The sequence below is a fragment of the Erythrolamprus reginae genome, chromosome 7 (assembly GCF_031021105.1).
Source record: "Erythrolamprus reginae isolate rEryReg1 chromosome 7, rEryReg1.hap1, whole genome shotgun sequence".
Classification (NCBI taxonomy): Eukaryota; Metazoa; Chordata; class Lepidosauria; order Squamata; family Dipsadidae; genus Erythrolamprus; species Erythrolamprus reginae.
The window spans coordinates 39,918,720-39,938,585 of NC_091956.1; the positions used below are offsets into that span (position 1 = coordinate 39,918,720).

Genomic DNA, 19,866 nt, shown 5'->3' on the forward strand with positions numbered 1-19,866 from the left:
AGCGAGTGCATGTGGAATCGCCTGTATTTTATGAAAAGGTTGAGTTGCTTTAGGTTGAGAATCAACCTGCAACCTCCTGAAGCCTTGGGAACAATGAAAATCCTTGAGTAGAATCCTTTTCCCTCCTCCTGAGGCGGGTACCGGCTCGATGGCTTGAATCTCCAGCAAATGAGCAATTTCGTTTTGTAGTTGCTGCTTGTCTTGCGGCTTTCGGACCTTTGGGCAGTGTATAAATCGGTTGGGGGGTTGGCCTACAAACTCCAGGCGTAGACCCCCTGACACCATAGCTTGGACCCATTGGTCTGAGGTGGTGGTGTACCAGGAGGCATTGAAGTGCTGGAGCTTCCCGCCGAGTGGCAACTGGGTGGCAGAGTCACTTAGAGCGGCGGAAGCCTCTCTGGGTGTTCCTCCGAAAGGGCCGCCTCGAGCCCTGGTAGCCCCTGGGTCGGTCTTGGAATGACCCCCGGTCGCTTCTGAAGGTTTGGTTTGAGAACTGACCTTGCGTGTACGACCTTTGGCCCTGACCGCCCCTGTGGTGCTATCCCAGCGGGGCGTTTGGCGCCTTGTATATGGCGCTGATCTCCGGTCCTGCCGCCTGCCTGTTCTGGGGAGGACCTTTCTCTTGTCCTTGTCCTCAATGAGGACCTTGTCCAATATATCCCCAAAGAGCATAGAGCCTTGAAATGGGGCTGACGCCAGTCTCCATTTGGACTTCAGATTGGTTGGCCAGTGTCGAAGCCACAGGAGGCGGCGTGCTGCAAGTGTGGTAGCCATGCCTCTGCTGGAAAATTTAGCCGCGTGCAATGTGGCATCTGCGGAAAATTCCGCCGCAGCTCGTAGTTTAGCCAGGTCCTGACGTAGCCTTCCATCCTCCGGTCCCAGGCGAGATTGCATCTCCTGTATCCACCGGAGAGAAGCTCTATTGATAAAGGATGCAGCCGCTGCTGCTCGAAATCCCCAGCTCGCCATCTGGTGTGCCTTTTTTAGGAGTATCTCCGCCTTCCGGTCCTCTGGTTTCAAGCTTTCCCGTTTCAGAGGGCACCAGGGAGCTGGAGACCAAGGTCACGACCGGTTGGTCTATGGGTGGAAACTCGAGGAGTTTCTCCACCTCCTCGTCGAACGTGTAGAAGCGACGTTCCAGATTGGATGGACCTTGAGCCGCAGCTGGGTATTGCCAAGGGCGCTTGGCTCCCTGCAGGAAAATATTTGATGCCGGGAAATGTTCTGACTCGGGCTGGGGTTCCTGAAGCAAGGCATCTGGGGTCTTGTCTGCATCTTCTGTTGTCTTAGTTGTACCTGGTAGGTTCATCACCTGTTTAGCCTTAAACAACAGAGTCCTGAACAATGTTGGCTTAAACAGGCCTACCGGTTGAGGTTGCTCGGGAGTTGTTTCGTCCTCAGAGAGGTCATACTCCCTGTCGCTGCCCGCTCCCATGAGTGGCTCCTCTGATAAGGACCCCAGGCCCGAGGGGGGCGGTGCTGACCAGATCTGCCCAGTTGTTGCTTGAGAAGGTTGCTGGCCATATTTATTGGCCCCAGCCGCCATGCCTTGAGAATAAACGTTGGCAATAAGATCCTGCAAGTCAGGTGGCATATCCTGCCAGGTGCTTGTCTGTGCCCTCAGTCCAGCCGCTGTGGGCGTGAACGTGGCAGCTGGGCCCTGGGAACTTCTTCTAGCATAGCTAGCTGACTCAGGTCTACTCCATGAAGGGCCTGGAGAGGACATGGTGCGTGGTAACACCGGTGAATGTCTGTCAGGTGACCAGTCCTCCTCAGAAAACCCAAAGGCCGGCATGGTGACTGGGTCAGGTGTTGAAACCTGCCTCTGGCCCAGTGGCACTGTGGAGGGGAAGGCCTGTAGAGCCGCCTCCAGTTTCTTTTCTAAGGCCTTAATCCGTTTTTCGACCTCCTTCATAGCTGAGGCTGGGGCTGGGGCCTGTGAAGTCTTAGACTTCTCCTTGGCCTTCCCTTTAGGCTTTTCCTTGGCCCCAGTGGGGGAGGCAGCCTTCTCGAGCCCCGTTTGTTCCTCCATAGTACTCACAGTATTCAAGTTGACTGAGGAACCGTCAGCGTTTTGGCCCTGTAGCCTCGTTGCTCAGCAATTTTTTGGCTCTGAATCAGCAAAAGATGGCCACCGTCTCCTTTGGCCAATCGCGCCTGCGCACTGAGGCTTGCAGCCTCTTTGCGCCTACCAGCTGCAGGAAGGACTTCCTGTTGGCGCTGTTTGGGTTGCGCAAGTAGCAACCAACATGGCGGCCCCCATGCCGTTCGCGGCTTTTTTGCCCCTGTGGCGGGGGGGGGGGCGCTGCGGCCTCCAGCCCCCATTGCGGCTCATGGCAGCTCCCGCTGCATCGCCAGTGGCGCGCTCGTGGCTTCACTGGCCTCGCCGGGGTTTCCGGCAGTCCCAGCGTCTTTTTCTCGCCCTGCGGCTTCCAAGCCGGTGGCGGCGGCGGCTTGTTCGGCGGCTGCTGAACAGCTGAGAGGCGCAGCTCCGTTCCTTGTCCAGAGCCCTGCGACAGCGTCCTCAAGCTTCCCAGTGGAGGGAGCGGACCCCTCCACCTTCAGCTGACAGCCCTGGTCTGGCCACAGAGGTCAGGGACCCCAGGCTGGGTGCTCCTCTACGGGGTGTTCCCACAGAGGGAATACAAAACCCCTCTGTTCTTCCATCATCTGCGATCCTTCCAATCTGAAAGACAAAGAACAGGATTAAACAGGTCAACAACAATCAACTTATTTTTATTTACAAATTAATTCTAAATATTTAACTCCTAAGAGCAAAACTCAGTATGTCTCTACTCTTGGACTGAGTTTTTAAAACTGGGGCTCATGGGAGCAGTAAGGGGGCGGTAGCTATTATTATGCTAATTATAACTCAGTCTCTACCAATAGGATTGGTACATTACCCATGTTGGACTCTCCTTCCAGATGCAGTGGAGAATGTTTTAGAAGCGGTACTGCCCAGATGCTTCACTCAATTGTTCAGGAGATGGGGGTTTGGGGAAGGGGGGCGCCTGTCAGACCTCCTGACAGAATAACAGCGATAGAGAATGAGAGGAATGAGAGAGAGAGAGAGAGAGAGAGAGGTTGGAACTACAGCACATTCTTTGTGCAGAGCCATAGATCGACTGTACAAGGAGAAGCTAGCATTCCCTTCCCCGGATTGGTACATGTGATGCACTTGTGGGTGTGCGGTTGTGGAAATGAACTTTAACCTAAAAATAAATCACGGAAGTGAAATTCTGTACTGGTCACGGCTAGAATCCAGACATGGCTCTAATAATAAATGGAACTTTCTGTGTTTACACAGCAGTGGATTGGGATTTATTTCTCAGGTGCTAGCTGGTTCACTGTAATTACAAGATAAAGCAGCTGGATAGACTGAAAATTTAGTGATTTGTGACTTTGAGACATGTAAACAATAAACTATTAAGGAGTGGTGACACCTCTGAATAACTTTTGAAAACAGGTTGAACCTGCCTAAATCGTTTTTTGGATCTGAGAATTGTGATTCAAAGGTCATGGAGGAAATTGATTATGAACAGTTGGTTGGATATTTAAAGATCTTCTTAATGATCTCAGACAATCTCTTGAAATTGAAATACAGTGATACCTCTTCTTACGAACGCCTCTTCATACGAACGTTTTGAGATATGAACCCGGTATTTAAGATTTGTTTGCCTCTTCTTAATTTCACCTTACGAACCCAAGCCCGTGGGATCTCTTACTGCGTGTGCGTCCTCTTACTGCCGCATGGATTTCCCCTGCCTTGTGACTGCCACCGCCGGGATTTCCCATTTGCTTGCTGCCCCCGCCGGGATTCCCCGCCTCCTTTGCCTTGCACCGGCAGTCCTGAGGCGGGGAATCCCGGCTGTGGCAAGGACTCGTGCTTCGGTCTCAGACAAGGCTCCCTGGCTCTCACTTAGTGCTGGTGGTTGCTGCCAGGAGGACAAAAAACGTTTTCTTTCACTCAGCGGGTCCCTTCAGTTCAGACCTCGCTGTATCTCGGGCAGGCGGTGGCAGCCTGGCGGAAAGCAAATGCCGAAGCCATCTGGAATGGGCTGTCTTCAGGAGGAGGCCAACACTTGAGTCCGTCTTTGCAGAGATGCCGCCAGGAAGTAGGAAGAGGAGTTGGTTCCGAACCCTTGTGTGCACTGCAGCGGGGCAGCTCTGCCTGGCCGGGCTACTGTTCCTCCCCCTGGAGCTCCCAACATGGCAGGAGAGCAAATGAGCAAGGGAGAGAGAACAGCCGCGGTGTCCTTGTAGCGGGCAGGAGAGCGAGTGCGCGAGAGAAACGAGCCTTCTCCAGTGGTCATTGGGAACTCCGGCGGGAGGAACAGTAGCTTGGCAGGGCAGAGCTGCCCCGCTGCAGCGCACATGAGAATTCGGTACCAACTCCTCTTCCTTCACGCAGCCGGAGAAGGCTCATTTCTCTCTCCCGCTCTCCTGCCTGCTACAAGGATACTGTGGCTTCTCTCTCTCTCTCTCTTGCTCACTTGCTCTCCTGCTGGCTACAAGGATAGGGAGGCACGGCATCAGGACTTTATCCCCACAGTGTCCTTGTAGTGGGCAGGAGAGTGAGCGAGAGAAATGAGCTTTCTTCGGCCGCCTGAAGGAAGAGTAGTTGATTCTTAATTCTTGTGCGCGCTGCAGCAGGGCAGGTCTGCCCAGCCAGGCTACTGCTCCTCCCACCAGAGCTCCCAACGACCGCCAGAGAAGGCTTGTTTCTCTCTCTCTCACTCTCCTGCCCTGACGCCATGCCTCCCTGTCCTTGTAGCTGGCAGGAGAGCAAGTGAGCAAGTGAATGAGCGAGAAAGATGAGCTGCAGTGCCTTGCTCCACAGCCATCCCGGTTCCGAAGTGCCATGCTTGGCTGTCCTTTGGAGTTGAGGGGCTTAACCCGAGTTCAAGACCAGGTGTCCTTGTCCTCCCAAGGCATGGCCAGAGAAGGGTCATCTCTCTCGCTCACTCGCTTGCTCTCCTGCAGGGTACAAGGACAGGAAGATCAAGCAGAGGCTAATGGAGTGGGGACACGGGCAGCGAGGGGATCCCATCCTGGCAGTGGCGGCTCCTGGGTGGCCTCAGTGCAGCTCTTGGAGCGGGTGGGATGGACGCCTTTGGCAAGGGGGCAGCGACCGGCAAGGCAGGCGGGCAGGAAGGTGATGACTCCAGGCTCTCCTGTCCATCCAGAAGCCAAAAGTTCCACTCTTACCCACACCTGGCTTTGGCCCCTTGCGTGCTTCCGGCAGGAGGGGGGCGGCGGGCGATGGATGACCGGGGCTCTCACAGACACATTTTGGCAGCGAGATGGTCTCTCCTGTGGCTTCCATGGCTCGCCTCTGTCCCCACCCCGTTCGCCTCCACTTCATCCGCCCACTGCTTTTTTTTAAAAAGCCTTAATATTTTGGATTTTCCCAATGGGCTTGAACACATTATTCACTTTTACATTGATTCATATGGGAAACATTGTTTCTTCTTACGAACTTTTCTACTTACGAACCTGGTCACAGAACAAATTAAGTTCATAAGAAGAGGTACCACTGTACTTGAGAAAGGAAAGAATGAAGACACAAGTGGGAAAATAGATAACAGAAGAAAAGAAGATTGAAGAAAATATTATAAATGATGATGAAAAGGGAAAAATATTGATAATGAAATACTGACCAATGACTATCCTGATGAATATACTACTTAAACTTATAAGGATTTCACTGGGGTTTACAGTGATAAAAGAGAAAGACATTAAAAATGACTATGTCCAGATTGATGATGATTATTTTCAGATTCATAAGGTTATAAAAGGAAACAAAAAAAATAGATATACACAGAAAACAGATTTAAGAAGGGAAAAAAGAGTGTGGGGAAAGATAACTTTTTGGTATAAAGATAAAAGAAAGAAAGGGAAGAAATTGTGTGTGTGTGTGTGTGTGTATCAAGATCCACCCGTGGCATATTCGGGTTTCTTCCCGTGTAAGTTTCAGAGATTCCTGATGACGTTTCGACAAGGTCCCACTTGTCATCTTCAGGCTGGTGCTTTTGGCCTTGAGCTAGGGTGAAGAAGGCCAAAGGCACCAGCCTGAAGATGACAAGTAGGACCTCGTCGAAACGTCGCCAGGAATCTCTGAAACTTACATGGGAAGAAACCTGAATATGCCAAGACCTTCATATATGTACCCATGAAAATCTATGAAAACACACACACACACATGGATATGGATATATACATATACATGGAAGTAGTTGAGAAATTAAAAGAAAATGGATGAGGGGTATTGAAATGCTATAGGAATCCCCTCCCCCCGGTTTTTATAATTACTATCCTAGATTTAATTGTGATAAAAATGTTAATTGTTTAGAAACTGATTTATACAGGTCGACATTGTACATTAGATGGATGAATTGATAATGGTGACAGATTATTTTTTTGACTCAATATAATTAATTATCAGCATAAATGTGGAAAACCAAGAATTAGAGAGTAGAAATAAGTCAAATAAAAAAGGTATATTATTGTTTATTATTCTATATATAAAATTGGTTTAAATGTAATTGAAAAATACATTATGCTGAGATTTGAAGAATTAAATGACTTGGAATAATGTAGATACAATAATTATGACATATGAGAAGCATTATGAGAGCCTAAGAAACTTATATAAATGAAGTTTTGATCCTTATGGGGCATTTAGTTATGATAAAATAGGGAACAAGAAAAATAAATGATGAATAAAAAGATTAAGAAAAGTGAGGAAGCAATGTGACTTAAAATTAAAATGCAAGAGAAATATAACTATCTTGGTTAATTAAGCTAATAACAGTTAATTTGGGGGGGGGGATTGAAATTAATAGGTGGAGATACCGAAGACAAACTGAAGAGGCTAAGGTGAGAAATGTGACCTTAGCACTGGAGGGGAGTGCTGTGGAGTGGAAGGTTCCCTGCATAACAATGATGGCCACATCTGCACAACTTGAAAGCCCTCCAGAAGAGATCTGAAGATCTCTTCGTGGATTGGAAGGTCAGGACAAGAATCAAAATGATAAGCCAAGGTTGGCAATCTATGGCTGCCTACACCCAAGAATTCCATAGCCTAGTATGCAGACTAATCCACTGGCCTAAAGATGTGATGATATAATTTTTCCAAGATGGGATGGCATCTATTACACCTGCATCTCCAGGGATGCCCTGCACATCCTCCATGGGTGTTGTGCCCTTGTTGAAGAAGTTGAAATAGATCTAGCCCAATCCCGCAATTACCACCACCAGGGCAGAGAATACACCAGGGGGATGGGACCCAAGCAATGTTCCCTCGAAGGTGCGTGGCCACGCACACAAAAACAATCCCCGCGCAGTATTTTCCAAGGCTGCGCAGGGGAGCTGGGCATCGGAGTTGGGGGCGGAGAACGGCAAGGAAAGTGCGGGAAAGTCTTCCACTGGTGAAGGTTCACGCGCGTGTGCGCATGCGAGCTCCTTGTTCCACTGCCAGCCCGCCACGCGCCTGGGGGGGGGGGGGAGGCTGCGAACTTTAAAGATAAAGGTGCAGAGTCTCCCAGCAGCCACTGGGAGAACAAGGACGGAAGGAAGAAGAATGAAATGAATGGAGGGACAGAGGAAGGAAAGACATTTTGGGGGGGATGTAATTTTTTCCCCCTCTCAACATACATTCAAACAATACAGTGTACCATCTAATTTTCCATGAATAAAATGTGGTATTTTGTTAGTAACTAATATCAATCATGCAAAAAGTTGCAAAAAGTTTTTTTTAATTAATTATTAATCTGAAATTTCAGTCAATTTGAGAAAAGAAAAAAGGAAAAAAACCCTAAATATTCTCTATTTTCAATCAATTAAAAATCATTATCATCTCCCCAACAATTCTAAATTCAATTCCATTTACGCATTAATCCAAATCAGTATCACCTGCTACATATCTTATTATAGTACTTCTAACTTTATTAAAACAGATCAGCAATTCCTAAATTCATATATCTAAATAGAAAAAATAATTAAAGTTAAAAAAGAGCAAACAAAACAATACTCCAAGCTTAATCAACCCTTCTCAAACTCCAATTTCTTTAATTTGAGCAGAACTTTGAACTGATCCCTTTTTAAAAAAAATTTGTATCCCCTTTTCCATTTTATTCTTTCTATTCTTCCTTTCTATGAAGGAAGGACTTCGTTAGAAAACTGAAGAGGTTATTGGACGAAATTTGGATATTTGACAAGTTAGTTATGATGGTGGCCATGTCCCAGGGTTATGTGAACATCTTTTGGGATCTTCTGACAAGCAACTGCAGGGATTCACTTAACGACTGTGACAAGAAAGATGGTAAAGTGAGGCAGAACTCACTTAATAACCATCTTACTCAGGGGATAGAAACGTTGGCTTCCATTGGGGTCAGAAGAGAAGTCGAGGATTATCTGTCTGACCAGTGCACTCTTTTAGAAGCAGATCAGCAGATCAGGATTCCATTTTGAAGCTCCACAGAAAATAGGCGTTGATTGCTTACCTGAACGCCTCTTCTCGTACGGTGAGTGGGTACAGCAGTCACGTGGGTTGCTCCTGTCCAATCCGTTGGAACTGAGCCTAGTATTAAAAAAGACTGCTGGATCCGCCCCTTCCCCAGAATTCGCGAATCCGTAGACTAGGCTCAGTAGTGAAGCTCTTTAATGTTCAACTCTCATGTGTTATAAGAAATTAGAATAGAAGGTAAAGAAGACCACACAAAGGGAGGGAAGTGACTGCTGTACCCACTCACCGTACGAGAAGAGGCGTTCAGGTAAGCAATCAACGCCTATTCTCCGTACTGAAGGAGTGGGTCCAGCAGTCACGTGGGACATACCCAAGAGATAGGTCCCTAGGGTGGGAGTACATTGCTATCGTGAGAGATAACGGATTGGAGTACTCTTCTGCCGAAGGCAGCGTCCGCTGATGCGTACGAATCGATTTTGTAGTGCTTTATGAAGGAATTTGGCGAGGCCCAAGTGGCTGCTTTGCAGACTTCTTCCAACGGAGCCTGAGTCGCCCAAGCGGCAGATGTGGCAGCACTTCTGGTGGAATGCGCTGTAATATTCCTTGGAATGGAGAGGGAAGCTGTCTCGTAGGCCTTAGAGATGGTCCCTCTGATCCAACGACCTATTACTGTAGAAGACACTCTGGATCCCAAGGATCTGGGATGGTAGGCTATGAAGAGTGCTTCAGACCTCCGGATGGATCTTGTGCGTTGGATATAAACCTTTAGCGCTCTAGTGAGATCCAGAGTGTGCCATCTAGTTGCCAGGGGATGCTCTCGTTGGAGGCAGAAGGAAGGTAAGACGATATCCTGAGATCTGTGGAACATGGAACTGACCTTTGGTAGAAAGGTGGGGTCCAGTCGCAAAACCACCTTGTCCTGGTGAAACTGACAGAGGTCCTGTCTGATAGAAAGGGCTGCCAACTCAGATATGCGTCGGGCGGATGTAATCGCCACCAGGAATGCTACCTTGAAGGATAGGTACCTTAGGGACGCAGAGTTCAGGGGTTCGTAAGGTGCCTGAGTAAGAGAGTGGAGAACCCGTGGCAAGTCCCAGGTAGGATATCTGTGGATTTTAGAAGGCCTGAGGTTGGCCACTCCTCTTAGAAATTCTTGGATTTCTGGAAAGGAGCGGAGGGGCTGCCTGCGAGGCCCCGCCAAGACGGAAGAAATGGCGGCCAGGTGTCGGCGGATGGTGCTGGTAGAGAGGCCTTGGTGGAAACCTTTCATGAGGAAGGCGATTATCCTGTGGATGGGAAGACACAGGGGGGATAAGCCCTCCTGCGAGCACCACTGATGGAATTTGGACCAAGTATGGTCGTAGATCCGGTTGGTAGACCCTCTTCTAGACTTCAGGATGATTTCCACTGTGTCCGGGTCATACCCTCGCAGGTCTAAGTCCCTCCGGATAATAGCCAGGCGGTGAGGTGGAACCACTCTGGATCCGGATGGAAGGAGGCCCCCTGTCGCAACATATCCTCCGAAACGGGGAGTCGCCAGGGGTCCTGGACGGACAGTTGTTGGAGGTCCGCGAACCAGGGCCTGCGAGGCCAGTGAAGGGCAATCAGAATTACTCGGGCCTTCTCCAGGAGGATTTTGTTGATCACGTCTGGCAGAATTGGAATTGGAGAGAAGGCATACAATAGACCTGGAGGCCAAGGACTCCTGAGAGCATTGATTGCCTCTGCTCCCGGAGACGGGAACCTGGAGATGAAGCGAGGGAGCTGGGCATTGGCTTTGGTCGCAAATAGATCCAACACTGGATGGCCGAACCTGAGGCAGATTTGGTGGAACAGTGACTGATGGAGATTCCACTCGCCTGGATCTATGGTCGCTCGCGAGAGCCAGTCCGCTTGGACGTTGAGGCTCCCCGAGATGTGGTCGGCTAGAAGCGACTGGAGATTCTTCTCTGCCCAAAGGCCTAACTTCAGGGCCTCCCTCATGAGGGCCTTGGATCTTGTGCCTCCCTGTCTGCAAATATGGCTTTTGGTGGCTATATTGTCGGTGAGAATCAGCACATGCTGGTTGGAGATGTGAGATTGGAATTGTTTTAGAGCTAGAGACACGGCTCTTAATTCTAGCCAATTGATGGGCCTGGAAGCCTCCTCCAGTGACCATGTGCCCTGAGCTAAAAGACCCTGGGTGTGGGCTCCCCAGCCCGAGAGGCTGGCATCTGTGGTGACTACAAACTGGTCGGGGCACCGGAAGGGAGATCCCTTGTCTAGGGCTGGAGAAGTCCACCACTTGAGGGATCTGCGAACCGTCGGTGGGATGGTGATGCGACGATTCGAGTTGCTGTGGCCCGATCTCTGGAATGGTAATAGAAGCCACTGTAGTTCCCTGGCGTGAAGACGGGCCCAGGGGACAATACCAATACATGACACCATTTTACCCAAAAGGGAAGATAGGGTGGCAATGGAGGCAGATTGCTGGGGCAGGATGCGAGCAATGAGATCCAAAATGCTGCGTTTTTTCTCAGTGGAGAGGAAAACCTGGGATATCTCAGAATTAATGATAGTTCCCAGATGCAGAATGGAAGTGGATGGATCAAGGTGGCTCTTTTTAAGATTTATGGAGAAACCATGATTCTGTAGAACCGACATGGTAAAAGAGAGGTCTGCAGCCACACCAGTTCTGGAATTTCCATGAATTAAAATGTCATCTAAATAACATAAAATATGAATGGGAGAGGCCCGGATATGAGCCGCCAAGGATCCCAAGAGTTTAGTGAAAACTCTGGGAGCTGAGGAGAGCCCAAATGGCATAGCCCTATACTGAAAGTGCCTGCCTTGAAAGGCAAAGCGCAGAAATTTCCTATGGACCTTGGCAATGGGGATATGGAGGTAGGCCTCCGTGAGATCCAGAGACACCATAAAGTCTCCCCGATGTAGAGCTGCTAAAATGGAAGATAAGGAATGCATTTTGAATTTCCTATATTTTATGAACCGGTTCAATTTCTTTAGGTCTAAGATGGCTCTCCAGCCTCCAGAGGTCTTAGGGACCATGAAGAGGATGGAATAGAAGCCTAAACCTCTCTGGAGAGAGGGGACCGGTTGAATAGCTCTAATAGTCAACAAATGAGAAATAGCCTCCTCCATTCGGATACGAGATGGAGGGGAACTGGGAGAAGGACAAGAAATAAAACGGTTAGGGGGAGGAGAAATGAACTCTAACCTTAGGCCCCTTTCCACAGTGTCAATGACCCAGGGGTCCCTACAAGAACGGTGCCAGGCGGAAGAGAACCAGGCTAGGCGACCGCCTATGGGAAAGGAGGAAAACTTACCATCTGGCTCTTTTGGAAGCCCTGGTAGAAGAGGATCCTCTCTGATAACGGGAACCTCTGCCCCTGGTGGTTCTAGATTGGGATCGAAACCGAGGGGAATACTGACCTGGACTCCTTTGAAATGCGAAGCCCTGATCCTGTTGACGCCCTGTGCGCCGAAAGGGCTGCGGTTTAGGGGCCTTCTTGGTGGTAGGTCCCAAGACCTTTTTCTTGTCTGTGGTCTCTGTAAGGAGAGGGTCCAGAAGGTCTCCGAAGAGGAGGTTACGTTTCAGCGGACCCATGGCTAACTGCCACTTCTGTCTTACTCCCGCCTGCCAAGGGCGGAGCCATAGAAGTCTTCTGGCCGTTGTGGAGGCTGCTACTGACCTGGCTGCAAATCTGGAAGATTGGAGGGTAGCATCTGCTACATATTGGGCAGCTGCAAAGATTTTGTTGAAATCCTGTTGGCCCCGTAAGTCATCTGGAGGCAGGTGTGGTTGGAGCTGACGAAGCCACAAGAGCATAGCTCTGGAAAAGAAGGATGCTGCTGCAGCACTCTTAATGGCCCATGAGTCTGCAAGGAGACTCCTTTTGAGCATTTGCTCAAGTCGTTTGTCCTCTGGCCGGAGGACCTCCTCTGCTTCGCCAGGCATGGCGGCAGTCGAGTGGAGTGTCTTCACTGGTTCATCTGGCCTGGGACATGTTAGGAGTTCCTCATAGGAGGGGGAGAGCTTGTAGAGCTTCTTGTCCTTGGGAGTGGGAGTGAAGCCAGCGGTTGGGTGGTCCCACTGTTTAAGCAAGGCATCCTTAAACAACTTGGGCATAGGAATTACCTCATTGTCTTCCTGTTCTTCCATGAAATAAGGAAGATTTTCCTCCGGGGGGTCTGAGGAAGAAGTAGCCTGTTTTTCTTGCCCGGCTAGCCCCGTGGATACTCTAGCTTTAAGCAGGAGAGATTTGAAAAGCTGCGAAGGAAAGATAGCAGCTGGGGCTGGAATCTTAATCTGAGATTCCTCGTCTTCCGACAGACGCTGAAAGGGGTCATCATCCTCTTCTGCATCCACGTCCTCATCCTCTTCCTGAGAGGAGTCAGAGACCTCCATGACTGGGGCTCTGTAGGAAGGAGAAGAACTCACGGGACGGGAGGAGCGTGGAGGGGGATGAGACAGAGAAGGCACATTGAAAGATGAGAGTTTAGCGTCAATGGTGTTAGTCAGAATAGTCAAGATAGACTGAAACTCCGGTGGCAAGGAAGAAATATCAGCCGGAAAAGCCGGAGGATCCCTGAGGGCCTGAGCAGGTTCTGGCTGGGGGGAATCCTCGGTAATATCTGGCTCTTCTGGACCTAAACCCCATAGGGTTAGGTTGGGGTGGATTTAGGTTTGGCTCATCCAGGGATAGCACAGGAACCCCAGAAAGAGGCAGGTTAGAGGCCTCCGGGGGGGTTGGATTGATATGCACTTGGGCCTGCACCTTAAAACGTTTGGCTGATTTATCATGTATTTTTTGTAGGGCTAGGTCCCTTCTCTTCTCAGCCCTGGTGGGCTTGGCTAAGGAATGGGCGCCTGAGGAAGAGGAGGAAGAGGCCTGGGGAACCTCAGTAGAATTACCAGTAGGCCTAACCTCTTTGGGACCTTTGGTAGTGCCTCTCTTGGGAAAGGAAGCCATAGTCTGAACAAATTACAGAAGACGAGGCTTGAGCCAAGAAAATAGGGGGGAGAAGAAATTTTTTTGTGGGATTTCCCAAGAGGATAGGTGACCCTGCTCCTAGGCCCAGGAGCTGCTGCGCCTTAAGGGGCAATCCGGACGGTACCAAGAGTTCTTGTCCCTAAGTGCAGCGTGGCAGGCCTCGCTAACTTAACTTTAAGAAAAACCAAGGCACACTGGTTGGAGGCCACTTCCGTGGAGAATAGGCCCGAGGGAACTCAAAGCGACGACTCCAGGGTCAGGCGGCGGGCTGGAAGCACTAATGGCCGACCTCTTAGGGCAAAACCGAAAGTGCAAATTACTGGGCGCGAGAGCCTTGGCGCCAAAATAACCGCTCCGTTAATTGCAATCGGAGAAACTAAGCCCGGGAGACAATTCAAGTCCCACACCGCGGGAGGTAAATAGCCCTTAATTATTTTGGTTAAATAAATCAAGCTTGCCCCCGGCAGGACCTCCAAGGCCGTAAATACCAGACCGGCCGCGGCTACAGCACGGAGGGAAAAACCGCGAATGGCTGAGCCGCTAACTTCTCCCCCAACTCAAAGCCCTGTAGGGCTGAGTAAAATCGACTGCCGGCAAGCAAAATAATGGAAAATTCTTACTGTTCTTAGGAAGAGAGATCGAAGGGAAGGTGTTTTATCGAGAGGAACGAGCATTCACACACATCCGAGGATGCGAACTGAGCGAATTCTGGGGAAGGGGCGGATCCAGGAGTCTTTTTTAATACTAGGCTCAGTTCCAACGGATTGGACAGGAGCAACCCACGTGACTGCTGGACCCACTCCTTCAGTACGGAGAACATCTGGGGGGGAAGGCAGGTTGTCCTCAACTTACAACGGTTCATTTACTGACCATTCAAAGTCACAATGGCCCTGAAAAAAGTGACTTATGCCCCTTTTTCACATTTAGGACCTTTGCAGCAGTTTGATGATCGCAGGATCAAAACTTGGTTGCCGTTTCATATTTATGACCGTTGCTGTGTGTCCTGAGGTCATGTGACCCCTTTTTGTTTTTAACCGATCCACGCCCAGGCATGAAAATGTGCCATTCATACTTTTCCGCCCACACCGGAAAAAAAATTGATGGAACATTGGATCCAAGCCCATGTGTTGTGGCTCTGCTGGTAGTCGAGTCAGATGAGTCAGAGGAGATGGAAGGGATGTATATCTTTTGTTCTCCAATTTTGTAACAAAAGATTTATTATTAAAAAAGGATAAATAAATGGACAAATAAAATATAAAAACCATCAATTTAAAAAAAGTATACCAGTCCTCAACTTACAACAGTCAGTGACTGTTCAAAGTTACAACAAACCTCCCCAGGGCAAATGATCCAGATTCAAAGTTCCAATCTCTCCCCCTCGCCTCCACTGCCCCGATTGCATGATTGCGTTTTGGACACCTGGAATGGGTCAGATATTGTGACCATTTGCAACAGCACATAATGACCGCAAAATTTGGCGTTATGTGGTGAGCCATTTCATTATTTTTTTTAGCTCAATTATGTCCGTAAATTGAAGACAGAAGTATTAATATTATGCAGAGTTCCTATTAAAATCTTGCTCAAGAACAGAACCATGAAATAAGCGTAATTGTTCCAGTAAGCAGATGTGCTTTGTGAGGTTGCCAACATTGGAAAAGTTAACAAAAAAGTTACAGCTTAGCTGTAAACCTGAGCAGAAGGAACCAGCAATTGCTGTACTCTCTCTCCCATAATCAGCTTGGATTATTTTTCCATGCTCAACATAATCATCTCTGTCTTTTTCTATCCTCAACCTATGCTATCAGTTAAGTTTACAAGTTAGCTTTTAAGTTTTTAACATGCAGATAATTCTCTATGCTGCTGTTTCTCAATCTTTGCAACTTTAAGATATGAGGACTTCAACTCCCAGAATTTCCCAGCCAGCACTGTTCTTGGAAATACTGCTCCTCAGTACAAAGCTGGTGGGAAGAATTCAACATAGGAAACCTGCCTTTAGGAACAGCCGCAATCTAAGTATAAGTAAAATAATTAATTAATTTTGTACAGTCTCTTTAAAAAGAAGTATGGAACATTTTTAATCAATGGGAATAACTGATGACAGGTGAGAAAGGCAAGGTAATATTTCCCTCATTTCTTCTAAGCAGATGTGCTTTAGTCCAATCATTTGGAAATGTTTAACTATATACTTACATCAGCAGTGATGTCATTGAATTTGGTTATGAAAGCATGTTTCACAATATCAACAGCAACCTCTGATGCAATCACCATACAGACATCAGGGAACAATACCCAGAGATGATCTGTAAAATAAAAAATATATTTGGTCGGGAACAAAAAGAAATATTGTTGTGAGGCGCTCCGAGTCCTCAGAGAGGGGTAGCATACAAATCTAATAAATTATTATTATTATTATTAAATGACTTAAACGTAGATGGAATGCCTTATTTTGCATTCTCTCCAATTAATTTATATATTTTATAATATAAATATATATATTTAATGTATATATTTATTCAATTTTTATGCCGCCCTTCTCCTTAGACTCAGGGTGGCTTACAACATGTTAGCAATAGCAATTTTTAACAGAGCCAGTATATTGCCCCCATAATCCAGGTCCTCATTTTAGCCACCTTGAAAGGATGGAAGGCTGAGTCAACCTTGAGCCGGTGATGAGATTTGAACTGCTGACCTACAGATCTACAGTCAGCTTCAATGGCCTTGCAGTACAGCACTCTACCTGCTGCGCCATTCCGGCTCATGTATGCAAAATAGAATTCTTAATCCATATTTATAAAAGCTAAGTCTGCAAATACTTAATAGAGTGCAGGCAAAATGTGAATCAGGACCAATTTCCTAACACTATCAGGGTCCTAAATCTGATCTGTACAAAATCTGAAATTATATACAGCCAAAGATACTGAGATGAATTGTGCTCTACTGAATATGTATGGAGCAGAGCAAAATACAAGACATAGTTATTTGTTATTATGTAACTAAAAGTACTTCAGTAACTTGCAATAGATGGAATTAAAATTATGTACCAGTCAGAACTAAAAATCCAATGGCAATACAAAGATATAAAGTGAAAAATAAATAAATAAATATCTGCTGGTTTTTTAAAAAAAACAATGGAGTTGTTCTATGCATAAAACCTCAATTTAACCCCAGGATACATATAGCAGATGAATAAGGTAGATTTGTAATAATGGAAATTGAATTTAATGAAATAAAATCAATAGTGGTTGGCATGCACAGGCCAAATGATGATAAAAGTGATTTTAAAAAAATACCTGATGAATCAATTATTATTCTTTTCATATGAAAAATAGTTTATGTTGGGGGATTGAAATGGAGTAATTACACCAGCTTTGGATAGATCATCTACTAAAGGGATTAAACATTCCTAGGGTTAATTACCAAATACTTTTTTTTGAGATGATGAACAATTTAACACTAATAGATTCATGGAGTATGAAAATGGCTCTGCCAGAGAATATCATTTATCATTCATTTATTCATTCTGTCTGACTGACTGATATGCCGCCTTTCTCCAAGGACTCAAGGTGGCTTAGAACATATAAAAAATACAAAGACCAATGCAAAAAGTCCAATATTTAAAAGTTTAAAACCCCAAATTTAAAACCATACATCCCTACTTATTCACACCACCTTATACCTTTTTTTTCAGAAAGACAAATCTTTTTCAAAGATTGATAAGATATGAACTAAAAATCTGGCAAATAAGATTTTAAAAGTAGATATTTTACCTAAATTTTTTTCTGATCATAATTCAGTGATTTTAGTACTAGTAGGAGTTTCAGCTTCAGATGGAGATTATATGAATCTATTTTGCAAAAGGAAATGGTAATGAATAATTGTAAAAAGAAATTATCCTAAAGCTGCTTTTTCAGGAGGCAGCTGGACTGTTTTTTTCTTTTGAAGACGTTTCACTTCTTATCCAAGAAGTTTCTTTAGCTCTGGCGGGACAGTGGGGAATGGAAGGAATTATATTCCTTGCAGACAGCTGGTAATTTGTATCCTTTTAGAGGGTTGTTGAAGCACTTGGAGGTTTAGCTCTGTCCTCAGGATCACCTGTGCAGTGCTTCTGGTTCCTGTAGTCTGCAATTTTTCCTCTGGAAATCCATTCCTACATGAAACTACATAAATACTTCAGGATGGACTTTATATTGTTTGTATTATACCAATAAATCTTTTCCCCAAACCCCTAATCTGTAATTTCTGTATCAGAAATTGCCAATTTACATTGTCAAAGGCTTTCTGTGCATCTAAAAACATTAAAGCTACTTGTTTTCCAGGATGCTGTTCATAATATTCTAATGTATTTAAAATCATATGCATATTGTCCATTATCTATCTTTTTGGTAAAAAAACCATTGATCAGGCCAAAGGTATCGTTTGAATTAGAGACTTTGACTGCCACAAATAGAGTAGTACTGTGGGAATTGGGAGGGATGGTTGCATGAGGGGGAAGATACTAGCCATAACAAATTCCTTTTTTGAAACTCCAAGATCATCTTTTGTCCAGCACCAGTTGAATGTAGGAGGAGGTTTGTGAAGATGCTGATGCCAGACTAGTCCATGTGATGAACCTGTGGGTGTGGGGATGATGGATGAACCTTAACCTGGGTGGGGTCTTGTAGGATCGTCAGTACCGGGTTGACTACAGCATGTGTCAACATGGCTCTGTTAATAAAGTGGAATTTGGAAGAAATCCAAGGATCGGATTCTGATTTATTTCTCAGATGTTATTTGGAATCCCGACATCATTTTGATCAAGATGTATAAAATCAAAATTTTTTAAAGTCTGGTTGCTATTATTGTAGCAAATATTGTAATCTACATTCAGCAATGAAATAGGTCTATAATTGGGGGTTGGGTTTTTTTTGTAGATCTGTCTCTTCCTTGGGTATCAACGTAATAAGTACTTCTGTCTAACAATTTCCAGTAGGCCTTTCATTTCTTTCAAATCTTCCCCTAATTTACCTATACAGTGATATCTCGTCTTACAAACTTAATTGGTTCTGGGATGAGGTTTGTAAGGTGAAAGGTTTGTAAGATGAAACAGTGTTTCCCATAGGAATCAATGGAAAAGCGATTAATGCATGCAAGCCCAAAACTCACCCGTTGCCAGCCGAAGCGCCCGTCTTTGCACTGCTGGGATTCCCCTGAGGCTCCCCTCCATGGGAAACCCCACCTCCAGACTTCCGTGTTTTTGTGATGCTGCAATTTCGCTGAGGCTCCCCTCGCTGGGAAACCCCACCTCCGGACTTCCATTGCCAGCGAAGCACCCATTTTTGCGCTGCTGGGATTCCCCTGCAGCATCACAAAAACATGGAAGTCTGGAGGTGGTGTTTCCCATGGAGGGGAGCCTCAGGGGAATCCCAGCAGCGCAGAAACGGGTGCTTTGCTGGCAACAGAAGTCCTGAGGCAGGGCATCCCAGTGGCGCCAGCTTTGGAAGAAGAGGCAAAAAAAATCTTAAACCCCCGGTTTGTATCTCGAAAAGTTTGTATGACGAGGGGTTTGTAAGATGAGGTATCACTGTACTTTCTTCCAATTTATCCACAATTTCTATTTTAAAATCTTCAAATAGTCCTTGCATCATTTGCTTCATTTCCATTTGCTTCAATTCCATATCATTATCACCATGTGTAGTTGTATCAACCACTTTCTCTGTCGAAGTCTGTGTAGATGGAGTGGATGTTGATGGAAGGTGTGATGGTATCTTTCCTGTCTGTCTGTCCTGATCTTATCTATCTATCTATCTATCTATCTATCTATCTATCTATCTATCTATCTATCTATCTATCTATCTATCTTATATGCTGCCCAACTCCTCAAAGACTGGGCAGCTTAAAATATTTAAAAGAACAATTTCAAAAATAATTACAAAATCCTCGTTAAATCATACATATCTCTCAATATCTCTCATGGCTGGATCTAGATGGTACTTTATTCCGTCAAAGCCTGCCGGAAAAGCTAGGTCTTCACAGGTTTGCGAAAGGCCGGAAAGGTGGGGAGGGTATGGATCTCCAGGGGCAGCTGGTTTCAGAGAGCTGGAGCCACTACAGAGAATGCCCTTCCCTATGGCCTCGCTAGTTGTCATTGTTTGATTGACAGGACCCAGAGAAGGCCAGTCCAGGGGGCACTTATAGGTCACTGGGAGGTATACAGTAGAAGGCGTTCCCGAAGATAGTTTGGCCCTAAGCCATGTACGGCTTTCTAGGTGATGACCAACACCTTGAATTGCATCCAGAGATTGATTGGGAGCCAGTGCAGCTCACAAAGAGTTGGTGTGATGTGGGTGTATCTGGGTGTATCAACAATAGCTCGCATGGCTGCATTCTGGACTTGATGAAGTCTCCAAACGGTTTTCAGGGGTAGCCCCA

At 46.5% G+C, this 19,866-nt stretch overlaps 1 protein-coding gene across 4 annotated transcripts in view; it reads right to left on the reverse strand.

Annotated features, from left to right (window-relative positions):
• The window catches only part of TAPT1 (transmembrane anterior posterior transformation 1), a 255,474-nt gene that overhangs the window by 40,369 nt on the left and 195,239 nt on the right, over window positions 1-19,866 (reverse strand). For all 4 annotated transcript variants that reach the window (XM_070757336.1, XM_070757340.1, XM_070757339.1 and 1 more), the window contains one exon: window positions 15,649-15,758. In XM_070757336.1, the coding sequence (XP_070613437.1) occupies window positions 15,649-15,758 (110 nt within the window). The remainder of the gene's footprint in view (window positions 1-15,648; window positions 15,759-19,866) is intronic.